Source organism: Liolophura sinensis, chromosome 8 (genome assembly GCF_032854445.1).
Source record: "Liolophura sinensis isolate JHLJ2023 chromosome 8, CUHK_Ljap_v2, whole genome shotgun sequence".
In the NCBI taxonomy this organism is placed as follows: Eukaryota; Metazoa; Mollusca; class Polyplacophora; order Chitonida; family Chitonidae; genus Liolophura; species Liolophura sinensis.
The window spans coordinates 15,828,804-15,854,280 of NC_088302.1; the positions used below are offsets into that span (position 1 = coordinate 15,828,804).

Genomic DNA, 25,477 nt, shown 5'->3' on the forward strand with positions numbered 1-25,477 from the left:
TGCTGCAAGACCTTCCCACGTACTGTCGGAAAGGAAGCCAGCATAAGCTGGATTTGAAGTCACAGCAACCGTATTGGTGAGAGATTCCTGGGTCATTACACTGCGCTAGTGTGCTAACCAACTGAGCCAAAAGTCATACTAAGGATCTCTCACTGGTATGGTTAAAGATTCTAGAGGCAGAAAATTTCAGGTTTTCTCAGGCTTTGCATGATGTGTACTTACTGGACACAACAGGGCAGTTGTTGAAATACTGGACAAACAGCTGGAGATTGAGAGCAGCACTCATCAGGATGACCTTGAGGTTCCTGAACCTCCCCATGAGGTCACGCAGGGAAATCAGGAGGAAGTCACTGAACCTGTCCCGCTCATGAACCTCATCCTGGAAGGGCAAACACAGAGTTCATATCAAATACGTTGGGGGTCACACCAAACATACAGCCTTCATGTCAATACACAAAGTTCATACCAAAAACACAGGTCTCATATCAAACACAAAGAGTTAACATGAAACATGCAGTCTCCTATCAAACAGCCAAGGTGAACATCAAACAAAGACGGTTAAGAAAAGAACACACAGAGTTAACATCAACCTCAGAAGTTTCATATCAAACAGCCAGGGTTCACAACAAACACAGGATTCACATCAACCACACAGCATTCACAGCACACACAATGGTGACACAACAAATATAGGATTCACAGCAATGGCCAGGCTTCACAGCAAATAAACAGGATTCACATCAATTACACAGGGTGTCCCCAGCAAAGAGCCAGGGTTCGCATCAAATATACAGCGTTCACCAGAAAAGTTCACACAAAGTGTCCCCAGCAAAGAGACAGGGTTCACATCAATTACACAGGGTTCACATCAATTACACAGGGTTCACCAGAACACAAAGTGTCCCCAGCAAAAGACAGGGTTCACATCAAATACACAGGGTTCACATCAATTACACAGGGTTCACCAGAACACAAAGTGTCTCCAGCAAAGAGACAGGGTTCACATCAAATGCAATGTTCACGTCAAACACACAAAGTTCACGTCAAACACACAGGGTTCACATCAAACACACAGGGTTCGCATCACACATACAGGGATTATTGGTGTACAACAATTTCATTATTAAATGTAACCTTTTGAGAAAGGAACCATGACAATTAAGAAACGTTTTACAAACTTTCCATTAGTGCCAGAACTTTAAATTTGGGCACACCCTCTATTCTAGTTTTTAGTCTTGACCTCTAGAGCTACCTACCACAATAACATGAGTGACTGTGCCCAGGGCGTTGTCACTGCCCATGAGTGTGCGTAACAGTACCCCATTAGTGCAGAAAGTCAACAAAGTCTTTGGGGACACTCTGAAAAGGACAGGTATAATGATAAATCAGGCTTCATGATTTTATACACACATGCTGTGCAGCTGAAATATACACTGAACAAAAATATAAACGCCCCATGTCACTCTTTTGAGCTTTTATTATCATTATGGTTAGTCAGCACATGAAATCAACCACAATTCATTTTGTTATTGAATAACGTTTAGATAACAGTCCATTACATATTGGTGGTGGCATCTGAAAATGAGTGGCATTCAGTCAAACATGGTGGGGGTCAGGGTCGAGAAATTCACTTTTCAGTATCTTGTGTGTCCACCATTTGCGTCCCTCAAAGCCACACATCGTCTTCGCATGGAGTTGATGAGGTTGTCTATGGTGGCCTGTGGGACGTTATTCCACTCTTCCTGGATGGCCACACGGAGCTGTCGCACATTCTCCGGAACTGGAACACGGTCACGGACACGTCGATCTAGAATATCCCAAAGATGCTCTATGGGTGACATGTCTGGTGAATATGCAGGCCATTCCAAGACAGGAATGTGCTCAGCTTCAAGAAAGTGCATGCATATCCTAGCAACATGAGGTCGGGCGTTGTCATGCTGGAAGGTGACGTCATGAAGTCGGATGAACGGCACAACAATGGGGTTGAGAATCTCATCTCGATATCGTTGTCCGTTTAAGTTCCCCTCAATGAAGTGTAATCGTGTCCTATGACCGTGCACGATGCCTGCCCACACCATAATGCAACCACCTCCATGGGCAACTCTCCGAGCAACATTTGCGTCCGCAAACCGTTCCCCGACAAGTCGCCAAACACGCTGTCTTCCATCGGCACGATACAGCTGGAACCGAAATTCATCTGAGAACAGCACCCTTCTCCAGCGCGCCAAGGGCCATCGAGCATGTGCGTTTGCCCACGCTAGTCGGTTGCGACGTCGGACAGCTGTAAGATCCAGGCCATGGTGAGGATGACGAGCGTGTAAATCGCTTTCTCGCAGGCGGTTACGCACTGTTTGTGGTGTGATGTGTCTGTTGTGCAGACCAACAGTTTCATCAGCTGTGCGTGTCACTGGTCGGAAGCGATCCCGGAGGTGGACGAGCCGGATTTGACGATCTTGTGCTGGGGTTGTCACACGTTGCCGACGTGGATGAGGTTGATTTGCAGTACTGCCTGTCTCATGGAAACGAGCTCTTAAACGGCCTATCGTTCGCTGATGAACATTAAGCTGTGTAGCGACCGATCGGGTGGACATCCCTGCATCCAGCATGCCAATGGCACGTTCTCGCATGACTTGGGACATCTGTGGTATGATTACGTCTGACAAAACTGGACAGCTTGAGGTGGCCTTTAATTGTCCCCACTGCAAGGATTGCCGGAGTACTACTCGTTCTTTGTTATGCTGATTTGTTTATCCCACACCCATGTGCTGAGTGGAGTCACTGCATCACTGAAGCAATGCTCAGTGACAGAGCTGGACTTGAATGTGGTACACAAATCAAGAAAACTATTCTTTGTACACGACAGTATATACTCACTCAGTGCTGCTCGACTCATGTGTTTTCAGTATTTAATATGGGGCGTTTATATTTTTGTTCAGTATAAATCTGCAACAGATATATATAACAAAGTGCTGCCATTCACGATCCATTAATGTACATATACATGTAGATACAGTAACATTGTGAAACCAGATAAAATTGCTTCGAATAAACTTCCAAAATATGTTTCACGTGACAACTTGACAGAAGCTTTTTTATTTTTGAGAGAAGAGCTGTTAAGTGTACATACTTGCTTTCAAGACGGATCTGATACCCGACAGTCTGTCCAATCTTCTCCCCTCTCTCTGCTGCCACCCGCTCTGCCACGGTCAAGGCTGCGATACGCCGGGGTTGTGTACAGAATATCCTGCAGGGTTTACCCTTGGCATAGCAGTCATCCAAGATCAGCTGGGGAACCTGCATCAACGAGCACTGGATGTCATGCATATATCAAGTGTGGAAATAATTTTCAATTTGGTGCAGGATATAATGGCAAATCCTCCAACTATTCACATCACAATGTTATTTACATGGCAGCTGTTCCACACTATATTGTCCTTGTTCACCTGCTTATTTCCAGGCTTGTGTATGTACAATGTATACATATATATTGTTGTTACGCTTGCATCTAGGCTAAAGTGACAACAATCTCATCTTGTCTTCAAGGACGAGCATACACTAACAAATCCAAAAATAAAATAAAAATAAAGCTTAAAATCCATCTTTTTATTTTGTCCACTCTTGATGTTTTTATGATTTTAATGTTAAGGTTTTCCTATCATGCAAATAAATTCCCGGGATAGTCCACATTTTTCAAAACTTGGATGAATTTCAAATTTCATTTTCATACCCTCGTCCAACAATGTAAAAAAAAAAAAACAACAGTTTACACCAGTGTGGTCTAAAGACATATTGGTTGGGCAGAGAATGATTTTAAAAGTTGGCCTATAGTTTAATTTATGTAACTATTATTATATGTTTGGATAGCTTTCAATATGACTGTGAATGTTTACATTAGGCCACCTAGCTTCAATGTTATTGGAGAGCAAAGCTAAAACCTCCAGACGTCGTATAAGTGAAATATACTTAAGTACGGCCTAAAACACCAATCAAATAAATAAATAAAACCTTAGCCATCTACCATTAACCCCTCACATACAATTACACTAAACCAAGAAATTCAAATTTTATACCTGTTGCCAACTACAACACACAAATCAGACAATACATGTACATCACAATTAAAGGACATACTTTGTTACTACTTGTTGTATATCCGTTGGCAGCTATTTCCTTATGTTTTCATCAGTTTCAACTCATTGTTTATTTGGTGAGTTCAACCAAAGATAGCCATTACTAAGCTAATGCACTGATTCCTATTATAACTAAAAGGAAAATCTCACAAAACTTTCAACTACACTTTTATTCATTTAAATGTCTAGGACATTACCTGTGTGGTTTTACCGGAGCCTGTCTCTCCTGATACTAACACAACTGGATTATTATTGATAGCCTCCAATATTTCACCCCCTTGAACATAAATGGGCAAGGTCTCCCTGAAGCTTGACAATTCTGACTCCCCTCTCTTAGGTGGAACTTGGGACACTCCATTGTTGAGTCTCCCTGTGGTTGTCTTGTTTAATTCTCTTGAAACTGTGCAAAAGGATATCAATGGGCATTAATATGTAATCCTGTACCTAGCCACTGTTTTAAAGGCATGTTGAAGTAGAATGACACAATAATTATTGGTAACAAACCTTTTCATACCCTGTATTCTTCACTTTCTTCAATGACTTGTCCTGGCACAAAATCAGACACATCCACTTCAATTTTTACTTTTGAATGAACTTACTTTTTGTACTTACCTCGTGTTCTAGGCTTGCTGGCATATAACGTTAGGTATACAAAACTTAAAATTCTGTGAATTCAATTTTTCAATGTCTAAGCTTGACTGGTGTTTATCTGCCTTTGTGCCTAAGCTCTTTATACATGTATTTCTCAGTACATAGTGGCACTGGTTTTCTAGAAACCACATACTCGCTAAAAGACTGTAACAGTGATCACAGCTTATAATGAGTTCAGTTGAACACAACATATGCCTCAACAAATGCATTTGTTTGAAATGTATAAAAGAATACTAGGAGCATTGTGGTGAGTATAACCCCTGAGGGAGGTCTTCATGGGTGTTGATGACAGGTAAGTGGTTACCATGACAATCGCGTAAGTGGACATATGTGACCACCACAAATGAAAACTTTATCCGAAACACAGATGGAGTTGTAGCCTGGACACAAAATCATTTCTATTAATATAGTATATACAAAAAACAGCTACCCAGTTGCCATCACAACTGCGAAAATGGACAAATGTAAGCCATGACACATTGTCCTCCGTGTATCAATGTATCCACCAAAAATTAAAACTCTGCGTGGAAAATAGTTGGAGCCTGGACATGAAATCGCATCTATTCATATAGTATATATCAGGAAACTGGCAATCTGGTAACCATGACAACTGCAGAAATGGACAAATGTGCGTCATGACACAACAACATCTGTGTATCTACGTCTAATGACCCCGTGTGTACTCACACTGTCCTCTCTCTGCTCGTGGCTGCAACTCCTGTCTTTCCTTATTTGTCAGAGGAAATCTCTGCAGCAAGGTATGAATCTGATGTCGAGAATGGCCCACCAGCTGAAATGCAGCATCTTTGCTACAACCCTGATTGCCTGTTTTCTTAGAAACAGTGATGTAACGATTTGTCCCTTTGCTATAAAATAAGCCACAACAGAAACAATATAATCAAGATTATTATATATGGATCAAAGAATATTTCAATATTTTTCCTCTACAAGGAAAAGCACAAATGATTGAAATAAATTTAAAATGGTACTTCTATTGCTCTATGATAGACATAAAACTTGCCAAGTTTCATAAAATAAAAGCACACGAAAGATCTTATAAAACATAGCAACCAAGAATATTGCTCCAGTAGTACACAAAGACATGTTCCCCTGTCCTAGAATATCAATTTTTTCATTAAATTGTTATTTGAAGTAAACCACGCCTATCAGATACCTAACAAACTTCAAGACAATTTGCAGGCTATTCAGATAGTCACATGCTTGAGCTGAACTTGAGCTTGCAGATATCAACCATGCTACATATAATGAAAGAACCTACCCTTTACTTTTGCTCTTCAGACCCATGGACACTACTAGGCGGTGAATGTAGGCCCTCTCTGTAGCCGTCAGGGAAGAGGGAAATTCAAGCTCTAAAATGGAAGATAAGAATCAAGTAACCTAGCGTCTTTCTCTGAGGGGCCCGCACGGCCTAGTGGTTATTATCCTAGTGCGGCACAATGACCCAAAAGCCTCTCACTAGTGTGATCACCCAGGCTGGCTTCCTTTCTTGTCATATGCGGAAAGGTCTTCCAGCAATACCAATGTCGATTAAGTGAAATCTTCTTGAGTACAGTGAAAAACTCCAACCAAATAAATAAACAGTGCCTATCTGTTCATGCTCGGGCTTAATGTCCTCATAAGTGAGCATGGCATAATTAGAGTCAAGCCCTGCAAGTTCTGACATCAAAAATCTACATTTAAACACTAAATACCTGCACTGTCCAAATAACAGAAACTGCTTGGAAACACTAAACAACATAGCAAGGCATGTAATAGATGATCAACATACATGCACCCTAAACAGCAACATTTAGTACTTAATATCTATTGGTTAAAACGCAACAAGGCAACATTTAACATGATGAAAGGTACAAAAAATTTTTTTGCTATATTTTGTGAAAATTCGCCCTGACCTGTTGTTGTCTGGTCAAGTAGAGACCAACATGCAATGGGAGAAAGCTCTTATACAACTATCTTGGCTAAAACTTCCTGGCTGTTTTTTTTTTTTTTTTCTTTTTTAGGATATGCACTGAGAGAAAGCTACAGTAACACTAAACCAAAAAGCTTTTTACACCATAACCCATTGAATAGCTTCAAAATTATTCCAGGTGTGCACTAGAAAGTGGAACTTCACACTATCGACTTCATGGCAAGCAGTATTACATGTAATACCAAGCCTGTTTGCCTCTTTGTCCCTCACATCACACTATGACAACATTTAAAGTACATGTATAAAAGCAAAATTGCCTTTAAATGTGACCAAACTGAAATGAATTCATTTGTCTAGTTTGGTACATGTACATGTAGGCAAGTGTAACTTCTCCTTCATCTGAACAAACCTTTGACATTTTCGTCATTCCTGAAGCGAGTAATGGCCAGGTTAACCCCAATCTTAACCTCCTCCCCAACACAGACATCTTCAGTCAGTCTGGGTCCACGATCTTGATGCTGACCAGGGTAACTCCTTGGGGATGGATTTGATCTCTGACCTGAGCTTTGCTGTCCAGTGAATGGAGAATTCTGAGTAGATCTGCCTTGTGATGAACGTCCAGAGAATCTGACAAAAATGAAAGAAAAAATCAATGGAATTTAGATCATGGTAAGTTAATGTATCAAAAGCCCAGTGAGAGGTTCTTGATGACGGAATATAACAGGGTCGCACCGAATTACCTCCATCAAGGTTAAAAAGTTACGTTTTTAGGTTACACATGCGCAATTCAGGCAATTGTGTCCAATATATTCCCCCGAACTGAAGAGTAAAGGAGCACTGATTGGGTAATGCTGCCACAGACATTGTAGGTTGTCGATACACTATAAATTTCTGCACTGTTAGTTTGCATCTAGTAAAAATACATAAGAATTTTGTCTGGTTTGGATAGAACAGAAAACTTTTCCCCCACTCTTACCACCGACTCCCCTGGAGGTTACCAAGCAAACCACAGCTCAAAAAAATGGTGGTTATGCAGGGTTGATTTTTTGATACGTTGTAAAGAAGTGCAAATTGCGTGTGGTGGCATGAGATTGTACCATGCCAAAGTTGGGGCATATATATTTTTGACGTTGCAGTTCACAAATTTACTACATAAATAGTAAGGAAAATAAATATGCTCGTGTAGCCTATAGGAAAAATACGTAAGGTTACAGAAGTAGCAGTAACAAACTTACAAACCACAGCACCTTGTTTAATGTGTATGATGTTGTTGTTCAGTATCTCGATATTTTTTTAACAGACAGCAGCTTCTGTTTTTGGCAGTGCCAGAGCCTGCCTGTGAGTGTGAAAATGAAAGTGCGATGCTAAGTGAATTATTCCTCTTCCAGCACGAAATTTCACTGAGGCATTTTCTATATGTTTAAATATGACAGATGTATAACCTTCCAAACGGAGAATTGGAGTGTCTTGAGCCGTCGTCCGTAGATACTCTGTGTCCACCGGCATAGTTCGGCTGCTTGACAAACCGTCCTCGCGCCGCCATTTTGAAGTTCAGTCAAAGTTTGTGACCCGTAAAGTCTCCGTTGGGTTTTGGGGTTCGGTCTGACAGTAATACAAAAAAGAAAAGCAAACACTTTCCGCAGATTTCTCATCATGTAAGCCAAATATTTGAAATGTTTTAGCTAGTATTAATTATATTACTCTGTAATGATGGCGAACGTTTCACAAAGATACGTCTTCGACATCGAGATTTCATTTCCTGTCGGAGCTCACACAAGTTGTTGTTTGGATGCAGAGGGGGGAGCTGGCAGAAGAGTTACCGACTTAGAATTTTGAGTTTTTAAGAAATGGGCGAACTTTGATGACAATCATGTGTTCAGCACTAGAGAACTGATGCCTAGGGAGCGGAAAGGACCCGCTAAATTCCGAGGTAATGTTATACCCACAGCGTAATCCATAGATCTGTTTACATGTGATAAGATGCACCGTCTCTCAACTCTGTAACAACAACACCACCAAACTGTCCAGCGAGTTTCAGATACCGATTCAGTTCATATACAAGTAGTATGTCTGGAGGGCTCACTGTTTGAGCTTCGACATGCATGTAATACGTAGACTGACTGTAACCTACTGGCATGTACTGCCACAGTAGAATTAGTGACCGGCAAGCAATTTGAAGTAATTATCCAATTACCATTTCTTGAACTGCAGTTGATAGTTTCACACCTCTAGATTAGCCCCGAAAGACACCAACTCCTTGTGTTATGTTTGCTTAGCATCATTGGAGACTTGACGCTTACAATGTTAATTTCGTACTCAATAAAGGTTCAGGCCAATTGTCTTTGTTATCAAAGAAGACTTGCGCAAATAAAAGACACCAACCTAAAGACCTGCTTTCTGCACCCACTGCACTGCCGTCATATGTCTCGATTTAGAATAGATTTATTATAGTCATGAGGGCTTTCACGGTATACGCTCCTCGGCAACTGCCGCCATGATAAGCAGCTACCTGCATGTCCTGCTTCAAAGTGAATGGGGGGACCTCCGTGGCTCAGTTGGTTAGCGCGCTAGCACAGCGTAATGATCCAGGAGTCTCTCACCAATGCCGTCGCTGTGATTTCAAATCCAGCTCATGCTGGCTTCCTCTCGGGCTGTATGTGGGAAGGTGTGTCAGCAGCCTGCGGATGGTTGTGGGTTTCCCCCGGGCTCTGCCCGGTTTCCACCCACCATAATGCTGGCCGCCGTCGTATAAGTGAAATATTCTTGAGTACGGCGTAAAACACCAATCAAATAAAATAAATTAATCAAAGTGAAGCAGTGGAAAGATGGCAGCACGACAACGGTGAAACAATGCTTTAGTGGATTATCAGTACAAAATTTTGTGTGGCAAATGGAAAGGAAGATGTTATGACATGAATTTGGCCATCTAGAGGTAAGTGGAGTGGTTGTTCGGGCCGCTATCTGTTCCATACCATTTAGCCAAGTGCGCTGTTCTCTGACTCTAGGTTGAGAAGCCATGAGTATGTGTATCCAAATTTTTCTCAACCAACAGTTGGTGTACTTGGACCACATTTTAGTAAGGTACAAAAAGTAACCTCATTCAGTAACTTCAACAAACACCCACTTTTTTGTGTCAATTTTATTAATATATCAAGTTCAGACCTTCCTGTACAGTGAGTACAGTTTACAAGTTTGATATCTGAGCTTTCTGGTTTTTGAACAGGGGACACTAACGACTCCTAACAGGTTTCGTGATGTTACTGAAGAACGTTCAATGCAAAATGTAATAATTTTCCAGTTTTTTGATGATTACTTGATCTTTTATGAGAGGAAAATGAAATTCTGTACTAAAATGGTATTGGGAATTTTCCAGTTAATATTATACTGTAAATCTTGCTGCTAAGCACCGTAGAATTTCCCACCAAAGCCAAGGTTTATGATCAATGATTCGATCAATCGGTCAAATTCCTATGATGATCCAATGGCCGTTAATGAACGAAATCAACAAATAAGTTAAGTTGAAGTTCAAATATATACTGACGGAAACATCAGATCTTCATATAAGTTCACATAAGTGCATTCATACTCGGAGATGAATGGCTTAGCTAACCCACAGTTAAGCCATGCGGAGATGGCATACAGAAGTTCAAGTATCCTTGTTTAAAGTGTTTACATACAATTGCATACTATTGTAATTCTAAATACATATAAATACATATAAACGTGGTACTGCATATACAATATTGTATATATTCCAGGTAAAATCCAATATGGCATATGCAATGTAAGCACCTTTATTGTTGTTATCCCAAGATGTTAATAGGAAGCCATTCTTATTCTGTCTGCCAAATACATATCTGAGCCAGTATTTACAGGCATCTAAATCAAGTCACGTCACAGCAGTCAGCCAATCAATGTTTGGTGCAATCGTGACGAACTTGGCAAATTCTAGGAATATGAGAAGACACCGGGTGGATCTTCCTGCGGTGCAAAGGGACTTTTCATACTAGGATTGAAGTACCCTGATAACATAGGGTTGCACCTATTGATTAGCTTCACATTTCCCCTCAGTATTGCATCAATCCATAGCCATTGAACAGGAAGTTGATACAGAATGCTCTGAGTGTCTAATGACACTGTATTAGATGTATTCAGTAATTAATACAAGATTAAAATAGTAACTATGATTTAATATGATACACAGACAGTCAAAAAGGTATTTCAGTGCTGTTGTACACATGTAATAAACCTACTTTGATAGGAAGCATTTGATGACCTGATTGAATGTTACTGCTATCCAAAGGACCGCGCAACTCCCCAAAATAGTGTTCCTACGCAAAGTCATACAAGTAGTACCTAGCTTTATCTGCATGAAATACAAGGAAATTTGCTCAGGCAACAACCAAAATGACATTATGTTATTGAGCATAAACAAGAACATTACAACACAGCAAAATGTCAGAAGATTGTTAAAATACTTTACAAGTCTAGTCACACAAATAGCAGGGTTGCCGATGGAAAACATGGCAGCCGCAACATTTACAAAAGGTCTTATATGGATTACTGGTACAAAGGTACAAATTCAGGAGTTAATACATGTGTTACAGCATTATTCGGGTTCCAGGTAAGTTAAGTAAGTTATACAGTAAATTCCTTGCCAATATAGGAGACTATACAGTGCAGGAAAAAGTAAGGAAAAGTAGATCATAATAAGTTCAGGTCACATCACCATTGGCAGTGAAATAGCTATGCATGCATTCATTTAGGTACATTTGTGGTTTACAACAGCAGTATAAAAAATACATGTACATTTCACCATCCGACCCCAACCTGGAATTAAACTTTACAATACCTTATTATGAATATGACTAATTTTAATTATTATAGGCTATTATGTATCCTTGAAGCCTTATGCCAGATGTTCTGAAGATACTTCGGTAAATGTTATCATCGACAATGTCACTAAAAAACAGAAAGAAGTATAGTCTAAGCAATAAGCTACTTACAAGGACAAAACAGATTCTTGAGTTCAGATGAAACTGACGCCAGATGAAACGAACGAGATCTTTATGTAAGGTTGAAGATTAATTCAGGTGAATCAGTGAATCATCTGAAATAGTTATCCCTCTGAAATGTTTTTAATCTTTATCTTCTATTAAAAGAATGTGAAATTAGGTTTTACCTCAGGGTAACAACCGATGAAAGATTTATTTCTTCTTTGAAAGTGAAACCCAGTCCTCCCAAGTCAGAGTTAGCAGTTAAAGGAGAAGAAAACTTAAATAAAAACAAAAACCATTGAAAGGAGTAGGCATTTCCATGCAGGTGCATGCCACATAAATTCTGATATGTACCTCAGGTTGATAAATTATAAATAAAGTCAGTGCCAAAATCCGCTTTGGGCGACGACATTTTGCCTAAGAACTAGTCCTGAAGTCTTCTGTGTTAGGAGGAGAGTTGTCGTCAAAACTGCCAATGTGCAGTTCGTACATTTCCGGTAGAACTCTTCTTCCCAGAAGGTAGGTATCAGTACAATTCTTTTTTTCGGTTGACGATCAGGAAACCGGAATGTTGGACGTAGGTTCCGAGTATACACGAACAATCCGGCAGCTTTAAGGACTCTCATTGGCTGAGAGGCAACAAATTACAGGGTGTTAAAGATGGAGGACAATTTATGCCCCTTATGGTTACAATAGCTCCATAGATACAGCGAACACCAGATTTATCAATGTACATGTACTACCGTAACAAGCTGGTCAGCACCTTAATTTCACTCACCCCAATTTACAAAGTCAATCGATCCACTGCCATAGGTCAGCAGTGCAGTTTTCTGGCTAGAACTTGCAGATAAGATATTGAGAAAAGCCTGATGACATGCTGCAGAAGTCGATGGATTTACAGTTATTATGAGTTTCAGTGTGTATGATGCGTGTGACGTAATGTGCACCCATTGGCACGTGCAAGTGAAAGTGTGAACGGAAAAGAGGTGTCAGAGACTTTGTTCATCGAAATATTTTATATTCATCGAAATATTGTATGTTCATCGAAATATTGTATGTTCAAAATGAACTTTCCAGGCCAAAAAATAACTGGACAAGGAGGGATTGTCTATAAATCCTTGGATGTAAGTGAAACAAGAAGATACGGTGGGTAGTTTAATGTTAGCAGGGTTGTTTGGAAACTCTTGTTTGGAAAGTTCTAGTCAGAAAATTTGGACTGCACTCAATCCTCATATGAATGATAATAAACTCGCAGCTGGACCCAATTTCCCTTCATAAAATCTTAAATGTCACCCTGAGCTGTTAAATTTATGTTTCAACGACAGATAATCACAGTCTGCATCCACCTGAGCCTTCTGTTTTATATTCATTTGATCAGTTGAGTCATATACATGTGTCAAGGTTTAAGAGTGGTATATGAATGTCAGACTTGGCAACACTGAATTTACTGACTTAGCAAAAAGTTTATAAACTATATGCTGATATATACATGTAATTATGGTCTGTTCCCCCTTGGCCCTTAATAACTGTATAAGGTGTCAAAATAACAGGCTTTACCCCTGGATACATGCAAATGCATCACATGGCTGTTACAGTGAGATTATAAAGACAGACAGTAGATCAGTGACTCAACTCCATGAAGTGACAACCAAAGCATGATTATTTCAATACTTTGGTTTATGGGACCATCAGTCACCAGGCATTTCTGTTGATGGGTCAATAAACAAAAATATCAAAAACAAATATGGTTTGTATATCTTTCAAACTGTTCTTCACCCATAAAGCTAATCAGCTTTGTATGAGGGAAAGATTCATGTATGATAAGTATGATGTAAAACATAAATCAAATAAATAAATGGACAAGTAAACACATAACCATGTGTTTTTTGAGATGCATTCCAACATTTTATCAAATACAACGTCTGAGGAGTAGCATGTCCCCGTCACTGTATACGAGTGATTTTCGCCAGAAATGGACATCGTGTAGCACTGTTTGATGTCAGGATTATATGTATATATTGTGAAATGGCAGTGAATTTGCACTTTTGAATCATATTTGTCTTTGAGGCAGCGTATATCTGGGTATTTCACTCATCTGGGGCACTGACATAAACTAGACAACAAGGTTAAAGATAATATGTGAAGATATAGAGAAATAACAGTGGAAGATATTCTTGGAACCACATGTACATGTATGCCTGGTGATGACCAGAAAATATAGTGTCTATCAGAACAATCTGGGCAGCATGTATACATGAAAATTTTGAACATTAACAAAATGCAGTTTTGAACTTGCATCACCATGAAACAGAGTTTTATAATTAACTTCCATGTTCTACAGATCTGAAGTGTTTTCACCTCCATGGCTGATGTAGTCAAACATTTAGCATGAGTAAAATTGCAAATGCCCAAATGGGTGCAGTTTCAGATTCACATTTTGACCACATAATGGCAGTAAACCTTACCTACGTGCATAGCCTATTTCTTTTACAGAGTCCCCTATTTTCAGCTGTCTGTGAAATCAGTCTTACTCGCTACCAAAATTGCCTTTAGTTGTTGATACGTAACAACATAAGCTCTACACATTGATATGTTTGAAGTTCACGTTATTGCAGGGAAAATGAAAGAACACTTTTTCTAATTCATAGTGTTGAAGTCCATGAGAATATGTACTTCCAACATATCCATGTGTAGAGCTTGTGTTGTGGCATATAACTGACTAAAGGCAATTTTGGTAGCAAGTATGACTGATTTCACAGACAGCTGAATATAGGCGACTATCTAAAAGGAATAGACTATAGTAATAACCAGCATAATAAACTATGCCCATTAATATTCGGCATTCCGTCAGCCACAATGATTTACACTCTCCTGACACTATGTTTACTAGAAGCGGCGGAAGGGGATGCTAATGGCCCAACGGTAGAAGGTTCTGGCAGACCGTTGACGAGTCCAGCCCGCAAGAAAAGAAAAGGACCCCCGTCCAACAAGATCCAAGTAAGACTCTCTCCGGCCAGGACCAGACTTTCATACTTGTGTATGTGCATCTGATGGTAAAGTTGAATGGAAGTTGTGCACAGGAACATTTTGGTTCCTGGTCTAAAATTTTATAAGTCTGGAGTTGGCCAGCTGATCTGTTCATGAAACAGTATTCTGTATATTAGCCCAGTTAGCATGTTGGGCAAAAAAAAAAACAGGGGGAACTAAGATATGACATACTAGCAATGTTATGAAAGAGTACTGTAAACTGTAAAGGTCTTTGTTTTACAGATAGAGATGATCTGTAATGGCAGTTATACATGTATCTTTATGCACAAACTGATTTTACACTGATTAATCACTATGAAGTAAGTAAAATCTGCCTTGAGATTCAAGTTGATACATGTAAGTACATGTGTGCAGAAGTACTTTCCGTTCTGTAACAGTAAGAGTGGAAAAAGGACCATAAATGTGTTCTTGATTAGTTTTGCTAAATATTCTAAACATTTGTTCCATTTCACATTTGGATTCAAAGAGATTAAGGCTGAAACTGCTAATAATTAAAAGATAAAAATAATATGACATGAAAAGTGGTTTAAAGTTTATGAATTTAGACAATGGCTTTCAAGGGAGATAACTGAGGCATACCATTTTAGGTCCTTGTCACATGTGCCATACATACCCCCTAATTGAAATGCATGTCCCCTTATTGAAATGATTATTGTGTAAGCTATTGTATATATACAAGTATGCACTTGGTTTTATTGTCAATAAGCAGCGGGGTACAGGTATCAATTATGAGATAAAATTAGTTTGTATTTGATGATTCGTCATCCAGAATCGTTTCATAACATTAAAACGTACATATATGTCTGTGAAAAGATGGAAATATGTTACTTCACATTACACAGCTAATGTGTTTAGCCTGTAACCCAAACTATAGCGGGTATTGTACGAATAAGAATCATACCCAATACTAAGTTTTCAAGTTATGTTAACAAGATGATGTTCATTTGTACCATTTCCTAGCTGTTTTACTGCACATTAGGGCAATTTTTATGTAACATGGCACTTTTTACAGCAAAGTTGCTGCAAGAAAAAAATGATATTTTGACCCTTTGTGACACTCAGCATAACATAATTCTGGTCATTTTACATGATCATTTATAGATTATTGTATATACCAATTGGGGTGAAATGTCTTGAATGGCCCTTCATGGCTTAAACTGGTGGCTTAATGTCACAAATGCCCATCACTATGCTGTGATAACGTGGTATTGATCAGAATTGATTACAGACATGTATTAAATGTTTTGAAGCTTTAAAGAAGTCCTAAGCTTACTTGTATCTGAAAGGAATGTTAGGGTTAATGCTGAGTGGTATGTCCACGGGTTAGTGCAAGACACAAGTGATTAGGGTATCAGGCATCATAAGTATGATGTAGCGCTACATGTAGTGACCATGTGGCCCTCTGCTACTGCTTCAATATGTAAGAGTCAGCGTTGTGGATTCTTGCTATATTAAAGCATGGACAGTTTCAGCAGAGCATGGGAGAATTTCAGTCAGCCTGAAATGGGCTGATTTTGTTGCACATCGACTGCACCTACAGTGTAGACCGTAAATACATCTGAAATCTTTGGTTTCACGTAGGTCGATGCCTAATATCCTACTCTGTTGTGTTTATGGATGAGGTACTATTTTGGATGCTATGAAAAATGGAGACAAAATTTCATCTTGCCTTATATTCTGAATTGATTTCTGACTGTTTAACCACTTCTGAAGCTAAGGTCACATAGCTATAATCTGATCTAGTTTATACAAATCTGAATGACATCATTCTTCACATTATCTCCTCACCCAGTTTGCCATTTTGTCCAGTTTAGATTCTGAAGGCTGTTTGGAATTCGCCTCATGTGCAGTAAACATGATTAATCTGAAGTAATTATTTATTTATTTGATTGTTTTTTTACATGTGCTCTCAGGAATATTTCACTTATAAGACGGCGGCCAGCATTACAGTGGAAAAAAAACCTAGCGGGGTCCAGGTGAAATCCAGGACGCTTAGGTTATTGGCAGATGTTCCAAAGCACAACCAGAGGAAGCCAGCATGAACTGTTAATGTGAACTAGATCAGATACAGTGTGACTGCTGCTCAAATCTGATATCTCGACTTATTTCTACTGTATATACATACTCATACTTTTTTTTACTTCTCTGGTGTTAGTGGAATTGTTTTACTGATTTGTTGTAATTTACTATTAATTTATTTCTCTTCCCTCTTTAATGTCTAACCTTTTGTTTCTTTTCTTTTTTTTTTTCTTTTCTTTTCTCTTTAACCAGCTTTGATTTTGTCACAGGGGAAACCTGTTTGCCTGTTTCTGTCTAAATGCTGTAGAACTAACAGTAACGCATATCAGACACTTGAGCGTGTAGGCCGGCCCTGGCTGTGTGCTTGAGTTCAGGCTTGGTTGTGCCTGGCACGACTCTCCACTCTCCCGGGGACTGTCCCATGGCATCGCCCAAAGACATTTTATCTTCCCCAGATAAGCAGGTAGTGTTTAATCTGCTGAGCAGCTTACTACACTCTCAACTCTGACTCTCTCAAGCTTTTATAATTTGTACTTTTAATTTCATATCATTTCTGAAGTTTTGAGTCTTTTTCTGCATTTCTTTTTTTTTCTGATTCTGGTGGAATTTTAGCTAATAAGCCAGATACCAGTTTTGAATGCATGTCAACAGGTGAACAGATATGCTATAACATTGTTGACTTTAAAGATGAACCAATATTCAGCTCTGACAGGTCTGGTTTTCTGTGACTTGAATCATTTCTCATGGACAAGTAATGCTTCAGATGTCATAAAGGTTTACATGATTTCCAAGAAATTTGGTGAAATTTGTTCAGCTGTCAAGGGTAACTGTTTTCTGGGAAATGAACATTTTCGTGTGTCTACTCTGAAGACCTGTCATATGTACTTGAAACTGCAGTTTGGCTTATTTAATGGCTTTTATATAGTTTTCTGTCTGTTACAACTTGATGGAAAGTTTGTAAGGTTAATTTGACTCCTGAAAATGTACAGATGCATAAATATTTACCCATACTGCAGAAAATAGCCTTCAGCTGAGAAAGGAACTACAATTTGCTTATTACCGGCCCGGATAGCACAGTTGGTAGAGCGCCGCTTCGGGACCGGTAGATCCAGGATCAATCCTTGATCGAGTCACACCTAAGACTTTAAAAGAGGAAGTTGTCACTTCCTATGCTTGGCGTTCAGCATGAAGGGGATAGTGCAACGACTGTTTGACCCGTATCAGTATAATGGCTCGGGCGGGGCGACTTACTTGCCTTCGGTAAGTCGTCTCAGTGAAGCAGCACTAAATAAAAGAGCGGTGGTAATCCGTCCTGCAACAAGGAGGCACATTACAAGTACATGCACCCTAAGGATTCCTTCGTCGTCATATGACTGAAAAATTGTTGAGTACGACGTTAAACCCCAAGCACTCACTGAAAATTTGCTTCTTAATATGTAAACATATATATAACAAGACACAACACCACATATCATGATATTCAATTTATGAATAATTATTCCCAAATTGTGTTCGAACAGCTGTTTGAAATTGGTTAATAAATGACTTTCTGAAGATAATGGTCAAACAGTTGTCATCAAATAATGATCAATCATTTGAGCCCATATTAATGACCAAAACGTTACCTCATTTTGTATGGTTCTTATACAGCATTAGCTTTTCTCTGGGTTTGCTGTGGTTTGTTATTCTTTAACATTTTGGGATATGTGTTCAAAAACATTGTGGAAGTCACATCTAGCCTTGACTAATAACTAAATCATGACATCTAATAAACAAACTGACTACAGGGACCAGTTGTTCAAAAGTGGATTCAGACTCAACATCAGTAATAACATTACTCTAGACTTACATGTAGGTCTGAAAATGAAAACAATGCATGAGATGAAAACAATGCATGAGATGAAAACAATGCATGTAATATTCAGATTAATAAAATCTAATTTGAGATTTACCCTAATTTTTTAATCACATCTGCAACCTATATTTTGCAACATTGTGAGAGAACTATGAAGTGGAGAGAAATAATGTGCACAGTATTACCAAGCTTGCATCTTTAGTGCCACAAACGAATCATTTCAATTGTCATTTTCGTAATAAATGTACATGCATTCATAAATTTCACTGAAAGACTTGCTTTAGTGGTTGATACGGTTGAAGATTTTACAGTTATACACTTTTGAACATCCGGTTGCCAGTTTTAAAATACATTGTAAATATGTTGAGTGCAAACTAATTTGAATGTGAACTACATTTACAAACTCATTATTAACACAACCCTGAAAAGAAAAACAAGTATAATTCGATTTTACCAGAAGTATATAAAATAAAAGTGTGCATATCTGTCAATCTGATTAAAAACCAGAAACAGTATTTGGAACCATGTAAAGGCAGGAAGGCTTTTGAAATGGGACATTTTCTACACAGGATAGTTACAAGCTACAGTATCTGAAATTATCTTGTTTTTGCGATTCCTAAGGCTACTAATGCTGTTCACTGTCATATCCCTCATGAAAGCTGATACTCTATTTCGTTTGCCACATGCCAATTCATGCTGACAGTAATTTGTGTACTTTCATATGTAACTAGCCAGCATGCTGCAGTAACCAAGCTAATATGCGAAATCTGTTGTTTCTGCCATTCTCAGTGTCATGTAAACTGACATAATTGGTAGTCAAAGGGAATTTCTAGATTCTCTGGAAAGGGAGTTTCTAGATTCTCAATGTTTGTGGGGCCCATGTGACAGTGCGTGCTTAGTGGCATTTGAGGCATGTTTGGACTGCTTTATGGTTATTGAAGACCAGTTCTTCCTTACCCATGTGACGTGCAAAAGTTGGCAGTTTACCATGGAAATCCTGGTTTCCTACCCTGCCGCTCTCCACCCCCAAACTGACCCTCAGTGTATCAGTGAAAAAAATTACGAGAGTGGCATTTTTAAACAGCAGTCAGAAATATCAAATCAAATAGTGAGGAGTTGCACACTACTAGTGTTTGTACTTCTGATAGTACATTCTACCGTAACTTTCCATTGTGTCTTTGATGTGAACTGGTGCTGTGGTAGAAAAGCATGTTATAAAATGATGCCTAGTATAGATGGATTTCTGAGAGCCAGGCCTTTCCATGGTGAAGTATTGAACAGATACTATATGTCTGTGTGTGTTTCTTGCTGTTCCTCACTTTTCAGGCTAGCCCGAGTCTCCCAGAACTGATTCCGCCTCAACCCAATCCTGTACGGACCAACACTGTTGTGGCAGGGAACCCTTTTGACGACCAGCCCCCAAGTCTCACACCATTAGTAGGAACCATGCAGCAGACGATGCCACCTAACAAAGCCCCTCACCAGTCTCCGACCGCCCACCCTAATGCCGGTAAAGTCTACCCGCCTAACCAGCCCATGGTGTTCAATGCCTCCAACCCTAACGCTCCGCCAATCAACCCTTGTGGGACCTGCCATAAGGAGGTTCATGAGAATGACCAGGCCATCTTCTGCGAGAGTGGCTGTAACTTCTGGTTCCATCGCATGTGCACTGGCCTGACGGAGATGGCGTACACTATGCTAACAGCTGAGGTCTACGCCGAGTGGGTCTGTGACAAATGTCTCCTGTCAAAGAACATCCCACTGGTCAAAATGAAGCCATGACAGCAGGTAGCCAGTCTCTTAAATGACTTTTAACACAGACTGACTGGTGATCAAGGTATGTGGCCAGAGTTCTCGGACTGTTCGAAGCATCAGGAAGACGATGACATATGTATTTTGTCTTTGTGTGCTGTGAAATACCGTACTTCACCTAAAGTTTGGTGAGTCAAAATGAACTTTAGTTGCGCATAAAGGTCTTAAAATGACACCAACACTTAAGTCTGTCTGATTAGAAATTAATGAAACTGCACAAAAGGCATTTAAGTGACTGTATAGGGTGGATTAATCTATCAGAATTAAACAAAATATGCTACTATAACAAAGCTAAACTTAAGGTGAAATACAATAAGTGTTTTTTTGTTTTTCTGAGAAATGGATTCTCCTTGTCCAACTGCATTGCTTTGTAGAGTTGTAAAATATCTATGTCAACATGGCCATTTTGTTTTAAAGTTGCCAAAGTACATCTTTGTATGATCAGGGCCAATTTCACATAGCCAGTTTTGACAAAGTCAAAATTTGAAATATGATTTTAGAGCCTAATTTTTAGCCCTGTTAATTAAAATGTGGACCCCTCCCCCTCCATGTTATCCTTAAAAAAATGTGTCAAGATCCATAACCAAAATCCAAGGATTGGGATCACTTTTGACATAAGTCAGAAGTGTCCATGTGGAATTGGACCCTCAGTCCTATTTTAGCTGGACTAAGGACAGGGCCACAGTCTGTTTTACCCCTTCAACAGAAATCACCAAGAGGACTTTGTGTTGGCTCTGTTTACTCTTGATTGTAGTTGACAAATTTAGATATATATGATTGTATGTTTTAGTGTTAATTATCAGAATATATTGGTGTAGAAGTTTAGTCCTATTAGGTGCTGTATGTACATGGAACCATTTCTCAAAACCCAGACACTCAGATTTGTCTCCTCTGGCCAAACCATGTGATCAGAAAAGGTAGAGAATGTGCAACCAGAATTCTGTGTTAACCAGAATGTACATGTATCTGTCTATGAATACAGTTTGAAGCTCCCATTAACATCCTTTGAAAGACACCTTAAATAATGAACAATTATAGCAAAAATTCGTGTGAAATCGTCATGATTTATAGTAGGATATCATTATTGATTGGACATTTCACATTTTAAACGTGTACATAAGGACAAATTTAAAGTGATCTTTTAACAGGGGTTTGCCTAAACATGGTGAGAAGTGCTGGCTGGCCTTTAAATGCAGGCTTTCTTGGGGTACATTTGGATCCCATCAGCAGTAAACCACTAGCAATGCTCTAAGTTGCAACTCTTACAAGATATGTTGTGTTCATGTTTTCTGGAAAACTATGAACATCAACTCGAATCACTTCTGAGATAAACATAAATTCATCTGATGATCGTCTAATCAGTAAAACACTACTAAGTTCTCTTACAAGAAATGTTGCGTTTATGTTTTCACTTCTGAAGTAAACATTAATTCAGCCATTTTTTGTCGTCGTATAATCACTGTTTAATATTTAAGAAGATTCATTCAGATTAAAGCGTAATGGGCAGCCATTTATAAAATGTACATAACTCTGAGGTGGGATTCAAATAAAAATCCAGAGGAAATACAATTACAGTGTACCTGTGAATATTACCACTTTTTATCCGTTTTTGTTTGTTTGTTTTTCATATATATTATTTTTATTTTAGATGACACCGCAAAAAGATTGACTTTTATAGGTTAGTTATAGATTAATCATGAAAAGTTTTTCAGAATGACAAAATATATCTGTCTCTTTAATTCTAGCCTTAAAAATATATTTATAAAAAGGTTGTGTGAAAACATACTTTTTGTTTTACTGTAAACGACAAACACTGAAGTCTGCATCTGTTTTTTTTTTCTTTATTAAAAATTTACTCTCAATTTAAGCAGTATTTTTGTAGTGTCCACTGCAGATTTGCAGTAGCTGCTGTCACACATAATGACCTCAATATCCTGACTGGGTCAGTCATACCAAAGACATTAAAAAGGGTACTTGTTGCCACACTTGGTGCTCAGCACTGGAAGGTTAAAGCAAGGAAACAGGACTGGTTGGCTCGGTGTCAGTATAATGTGGCCGGGTGGGGTGTCATGTCTAGTGTCTGCAGCACAATACTCTAGTGACGGCAGCACTGTCTCGCTCTGCCACAAGAAGACACGGTATATGTACATGTACACAGACCTAATGAGTCCTCCTTGTCATGTGACTGAAATATTGTTAAGTACAATGTAAAACCCAAGTGTACAGACACACATGTATATTCCATACCCTGGGGCACAGATATGGGTATGGTCACCTGTTGTGGCTTGTCACCATGCCAACTGTTCATGAAGTAACAGCAGGTGAAAGTGAAAGCGAAACTGACAGCTCAGATGACATGTTGATCAGACTATCCAGCTTGTTGGTTCTCATTAGCGGACGTTAGCTGACATCTCTGTGGTATCGCACCCACACTGAGCATTATAAGCTACCTACACATATACACATGGGTACACAGACACAAAGGAAATCTGCTGTATCAGAATGGCAACACCTGAGTAACAGGTGACCTATATGTAACTGGGCTTCCATATAAACATCTAGTGAACAGGTGCGTGGAAACGTGGTCAGATAATCATCCTTCATGGCTTTGCCAGACTCATGCCAAAGGATTTTTATGATATACATGATGGGACATGCATTCCTAATCATGTTCATGTAGACCTACCGTACCCATACGTATTATTACAAAATCCTTAATTCACCTTTTACTGGTTTACTGTTGTTGCCTTATGTAGAAGAAAGTAGATGGCTATGATGTTAATGACACCTGACACCTGTGCCTCACCTCCATGTAAACAAGCACAATATTTGTATTTCATGTTGCACATGTATAAGATCCGTAAGTAGATATTTTTGCCTTATCCGAAATACAGTGTACTGCTATCATGCCAATGACACTTTTCTCTACTGAAGGTTGAAAAGGCTAACAGAAAATCACAGTTTCAGCAGTAACATGAACATGAACATGTCATTATTCTAGATCTATTTTTGACTGCCAAAGTGTCATTAAGCGCTAATAATTTAGTCCTACTCTTGCAGAAGTCTTGATGATTATATGCTGTTTGTACTGGATAAAAACCAATAAAATGGTAAATATGTTATGTCCTCAGTACATACATTTGTTTTGGTTTGTATAAACCCCAAGATGTTGTAAATTACCTGATTCTGTTCTCTATTCCTTTACTTGCACATGTATTTTGTATTAGAAATGTCCATTAAATGGGCCACTGCCAGTGGAGCACACGTACTGATGGGTTGTGTGTCAAATCAAAGCCCATGACCAACCAGAACAGAACGCTCTATTTTTCTTTTTTTGCTGGGAGGTGGGGCGGGGGCATGTTGTAAAACACATATTCATATGACTAGAGCCCTCAGGTTTTTGTAAATAATTAAATTCATAAAAATAATGTTATTGCATAATATTATCAAACTTAAAACATTAATTATGAATTTCTAATAGTGTGGATTTGACATGTATGTGTAACACTCATATATTTTACCTTTATTGCTGTCCATTTGCAAATGTCTTGGATATTTGTAAATCTGTTCTTGTTTCGTGAAAACAGATTTTATATACATTTTTACAAGAATTTTTGTGAAAAAATGTGATCATTTTAAAACAGCCCTCTTCCTTGACCCGCACACTTTTTACACTCTGACACCAAAACACTTCTGCAAAAAGTCTCCCTGTGTACTGCATATTTCCTGATATTTTTGTCCATGTTAACATTCATTGATCATCATCACGTATAATACCAATAATATTAAAGCTGCCAATCATTCAGTTTGATATTGTCTCATGAGATATCCAATCATGTTTAATTCTGCATAAAGAAGACTCAGCTTGACAAAACTGTAAATGAAATATGAGTCAAAGCTGCATGCATGGAAGATGATACTTTTCATAGATACTTACATAATGTGTTTGTCAGGATATGATTGGAGGTAAAAATTCAAAGATTTGATACGTTCTAGAAAGGAGGTTGTTTGCCATCTCTTCTGAAAAATTTGTGTCATTGTTAAAGTTTGCATTTCATTTGGGAAATTTTTATACTTGTATTGTGAATAAAAAGATTTAATGCTACTGTTAGCTTGTATTCCAAAATGTATTTCTATATCACTCTTATGGGTTCCCCCTTTTATTGGTTTCCACAGTACCAGTGTTTCCACTATACCATGTGTTCCACCATACCAGTGGTTCCACTGTACCATGAGTTTCCACCACGCCAGTGGCACCACTGTATCATGGATTTCCAACATACCAGTGGTGCCATTGTGCCATGGATTTCTACCACACCAGTGGTGCCATTGTACCATGGGTTTCCACCATACCAGTGGTGCCACTATATCGTATGTTCCACCATACCAGTTGTCCCACGGTACCATGGGTTTTCACCATACCAGTGGTGCCACGATACCATAGGTTTCCTCCATACCAGTGGTGCCACTGTACCATGGGTTTCATTGGTCCACTGCACCGTAGGTTCTGGTTTCCATATCCTGGCTTCCATCCTTCCAGTGGTTCCATTGTATATTTTTTGGTTTCCACTCTGCCAGGGGTCCCACTGTACAACACATTCCACCATATCCTGGTTTCCATTATTCCAGTGGTTCCACTGTACCTTGGGTTATACCATACCAGTGGTTCCACTGTACCATAGGTTCCATCATATATTCTGGTTTCCACCAAACCATGGGTTTCACTGCACCATACAATCCACAATATTCCGGTTTCCACCATGGCATTGCATGGCGCCACTGTACCATGGGTTCCACTGCAACATACAATCCATAACGCCCTGGTTTCAACCATTCCATTGCATGGTTCCACTATACCATGGTTTTGTCATATGGTTCTAACTATTGAATACTTCAGTAATTACTTATGTCCAACTTAACTCTAGCATTATTCTTCCACTGTATTGGGATTCCTTTCATCAATGAATCATCAAACCACATTATGAGCTAAAAATCGGCATTACATTATTTTTATTTTATAAGAAAAGATCTGCTA

General features: G+C 39.0%; 2 protein-coding genes across 3 annotated transcripts in view; one reads left to right on the forward strand and one right to left on the reverse strand.

The window, feature by feature from the left end:
* Positions 1 to 8,255, reverse strand: part of LOC135473237 (3'-5' RNA helicase YTHDC2-like) — a 31,348-nt gene extending 23,093 nt beyond the window's left edge. Inside the window, exons 1-8 of the mRNA XM_064753082.1 lie at positions 8,154 to 8,255; positions 7,121 to 7,338; positions 6,061 to 6,151; positions 5,469 to 5,647; positions 4,328 to 4,530; positions 3,128 to 3,294; positions 1,257 to 1,359; positions 223 to 379 (exon numbers count right to left, since the gene is read on the reverse strand). Of these exons, the coding sequence (XP_064609152.1) occupies positions 223 to 379; positions 1,257 to 1,359; positions 3,128 to 3,294; positions 4,328 to 4,530; positions 5,469 to 5,647; positions 6,061 to 6,151; positions 7,121 to 7,338; positions 8,154 to 8,254 (1,219 nt within the window). The 5' untranslated portion in view covers position 8,255. The remainder of the gene's footprint in view (positions 1 to 222; positions 380 to 1,256; positions 1,360 to 3,127; positions 3,295 to 4,327; positions 4,531 to 5,468; positions 5,648 to 6,060; positions 6,152 to 7,120; positions 7,339 to 8,153) is intronic.
* Positions 8,256 to 8,499: 244 nt separating this feature from the next.
* LOC135472488 (protein pygopus-like) lies at positions 8,500 to 24,544 on the forward strand. 2 transcript variants are annotated; one of them, XM_064752013.1, is made up of 4 exons: positions 8,626 to 8,641; positions 14,599 to 14,705; positions 17,028 to 17,238; positions 19,957 to 24,544. In XM_064752013.1, exons 3-4 carry the CDS (start codon positions 17,197 to 17,199, stop codon positions 20,410 to 20,412), a joined length of 498 nt encoding a protein of 165 aa, XP_064608083.1. In that variant the 5' UTR covers positions 8,626 to 8,641; positions 14,599 to 14,705; positions 17,028 to 17,196; the 3' UTR covers positions 20,413 to 24,544. The 2 variants fall into 2 exon arrangements, with proteins under 2 accessions (XP_064608082.1, XP_064608083.1); XM_064752012.1 differs by lacking the exon at positions 17,028 to 17,238 and having other exon boundaries at positions 8,500 to 8,641.
* The last annotated feature ends 933 nt before the right edge of the window (positions 24,545 to 25,477 follow it).

Coding starts and splice junctions, on each gene's coding strand:
- LOC135472488 (XM_064752012.1), top strand. CDS start 8,605: ATGCCTAGGGAGCGGAAAGGACCCGCTAAATTCCGAG. Junction 8,642..14,598: donor AGGACCCGCTAAATTCCGAG/GTAATGTTATAC, acceptor TATGTTTACTAG/AAGCGGCGGAAGGGGATGCT. Junction 14,706..19,956: donor CCCCGTCCAACAAGATCCAA/GTAAGACTCTCT, acceptor CTCACTTTTCAG/GCTAGCCCGAGTCTCCCAGA.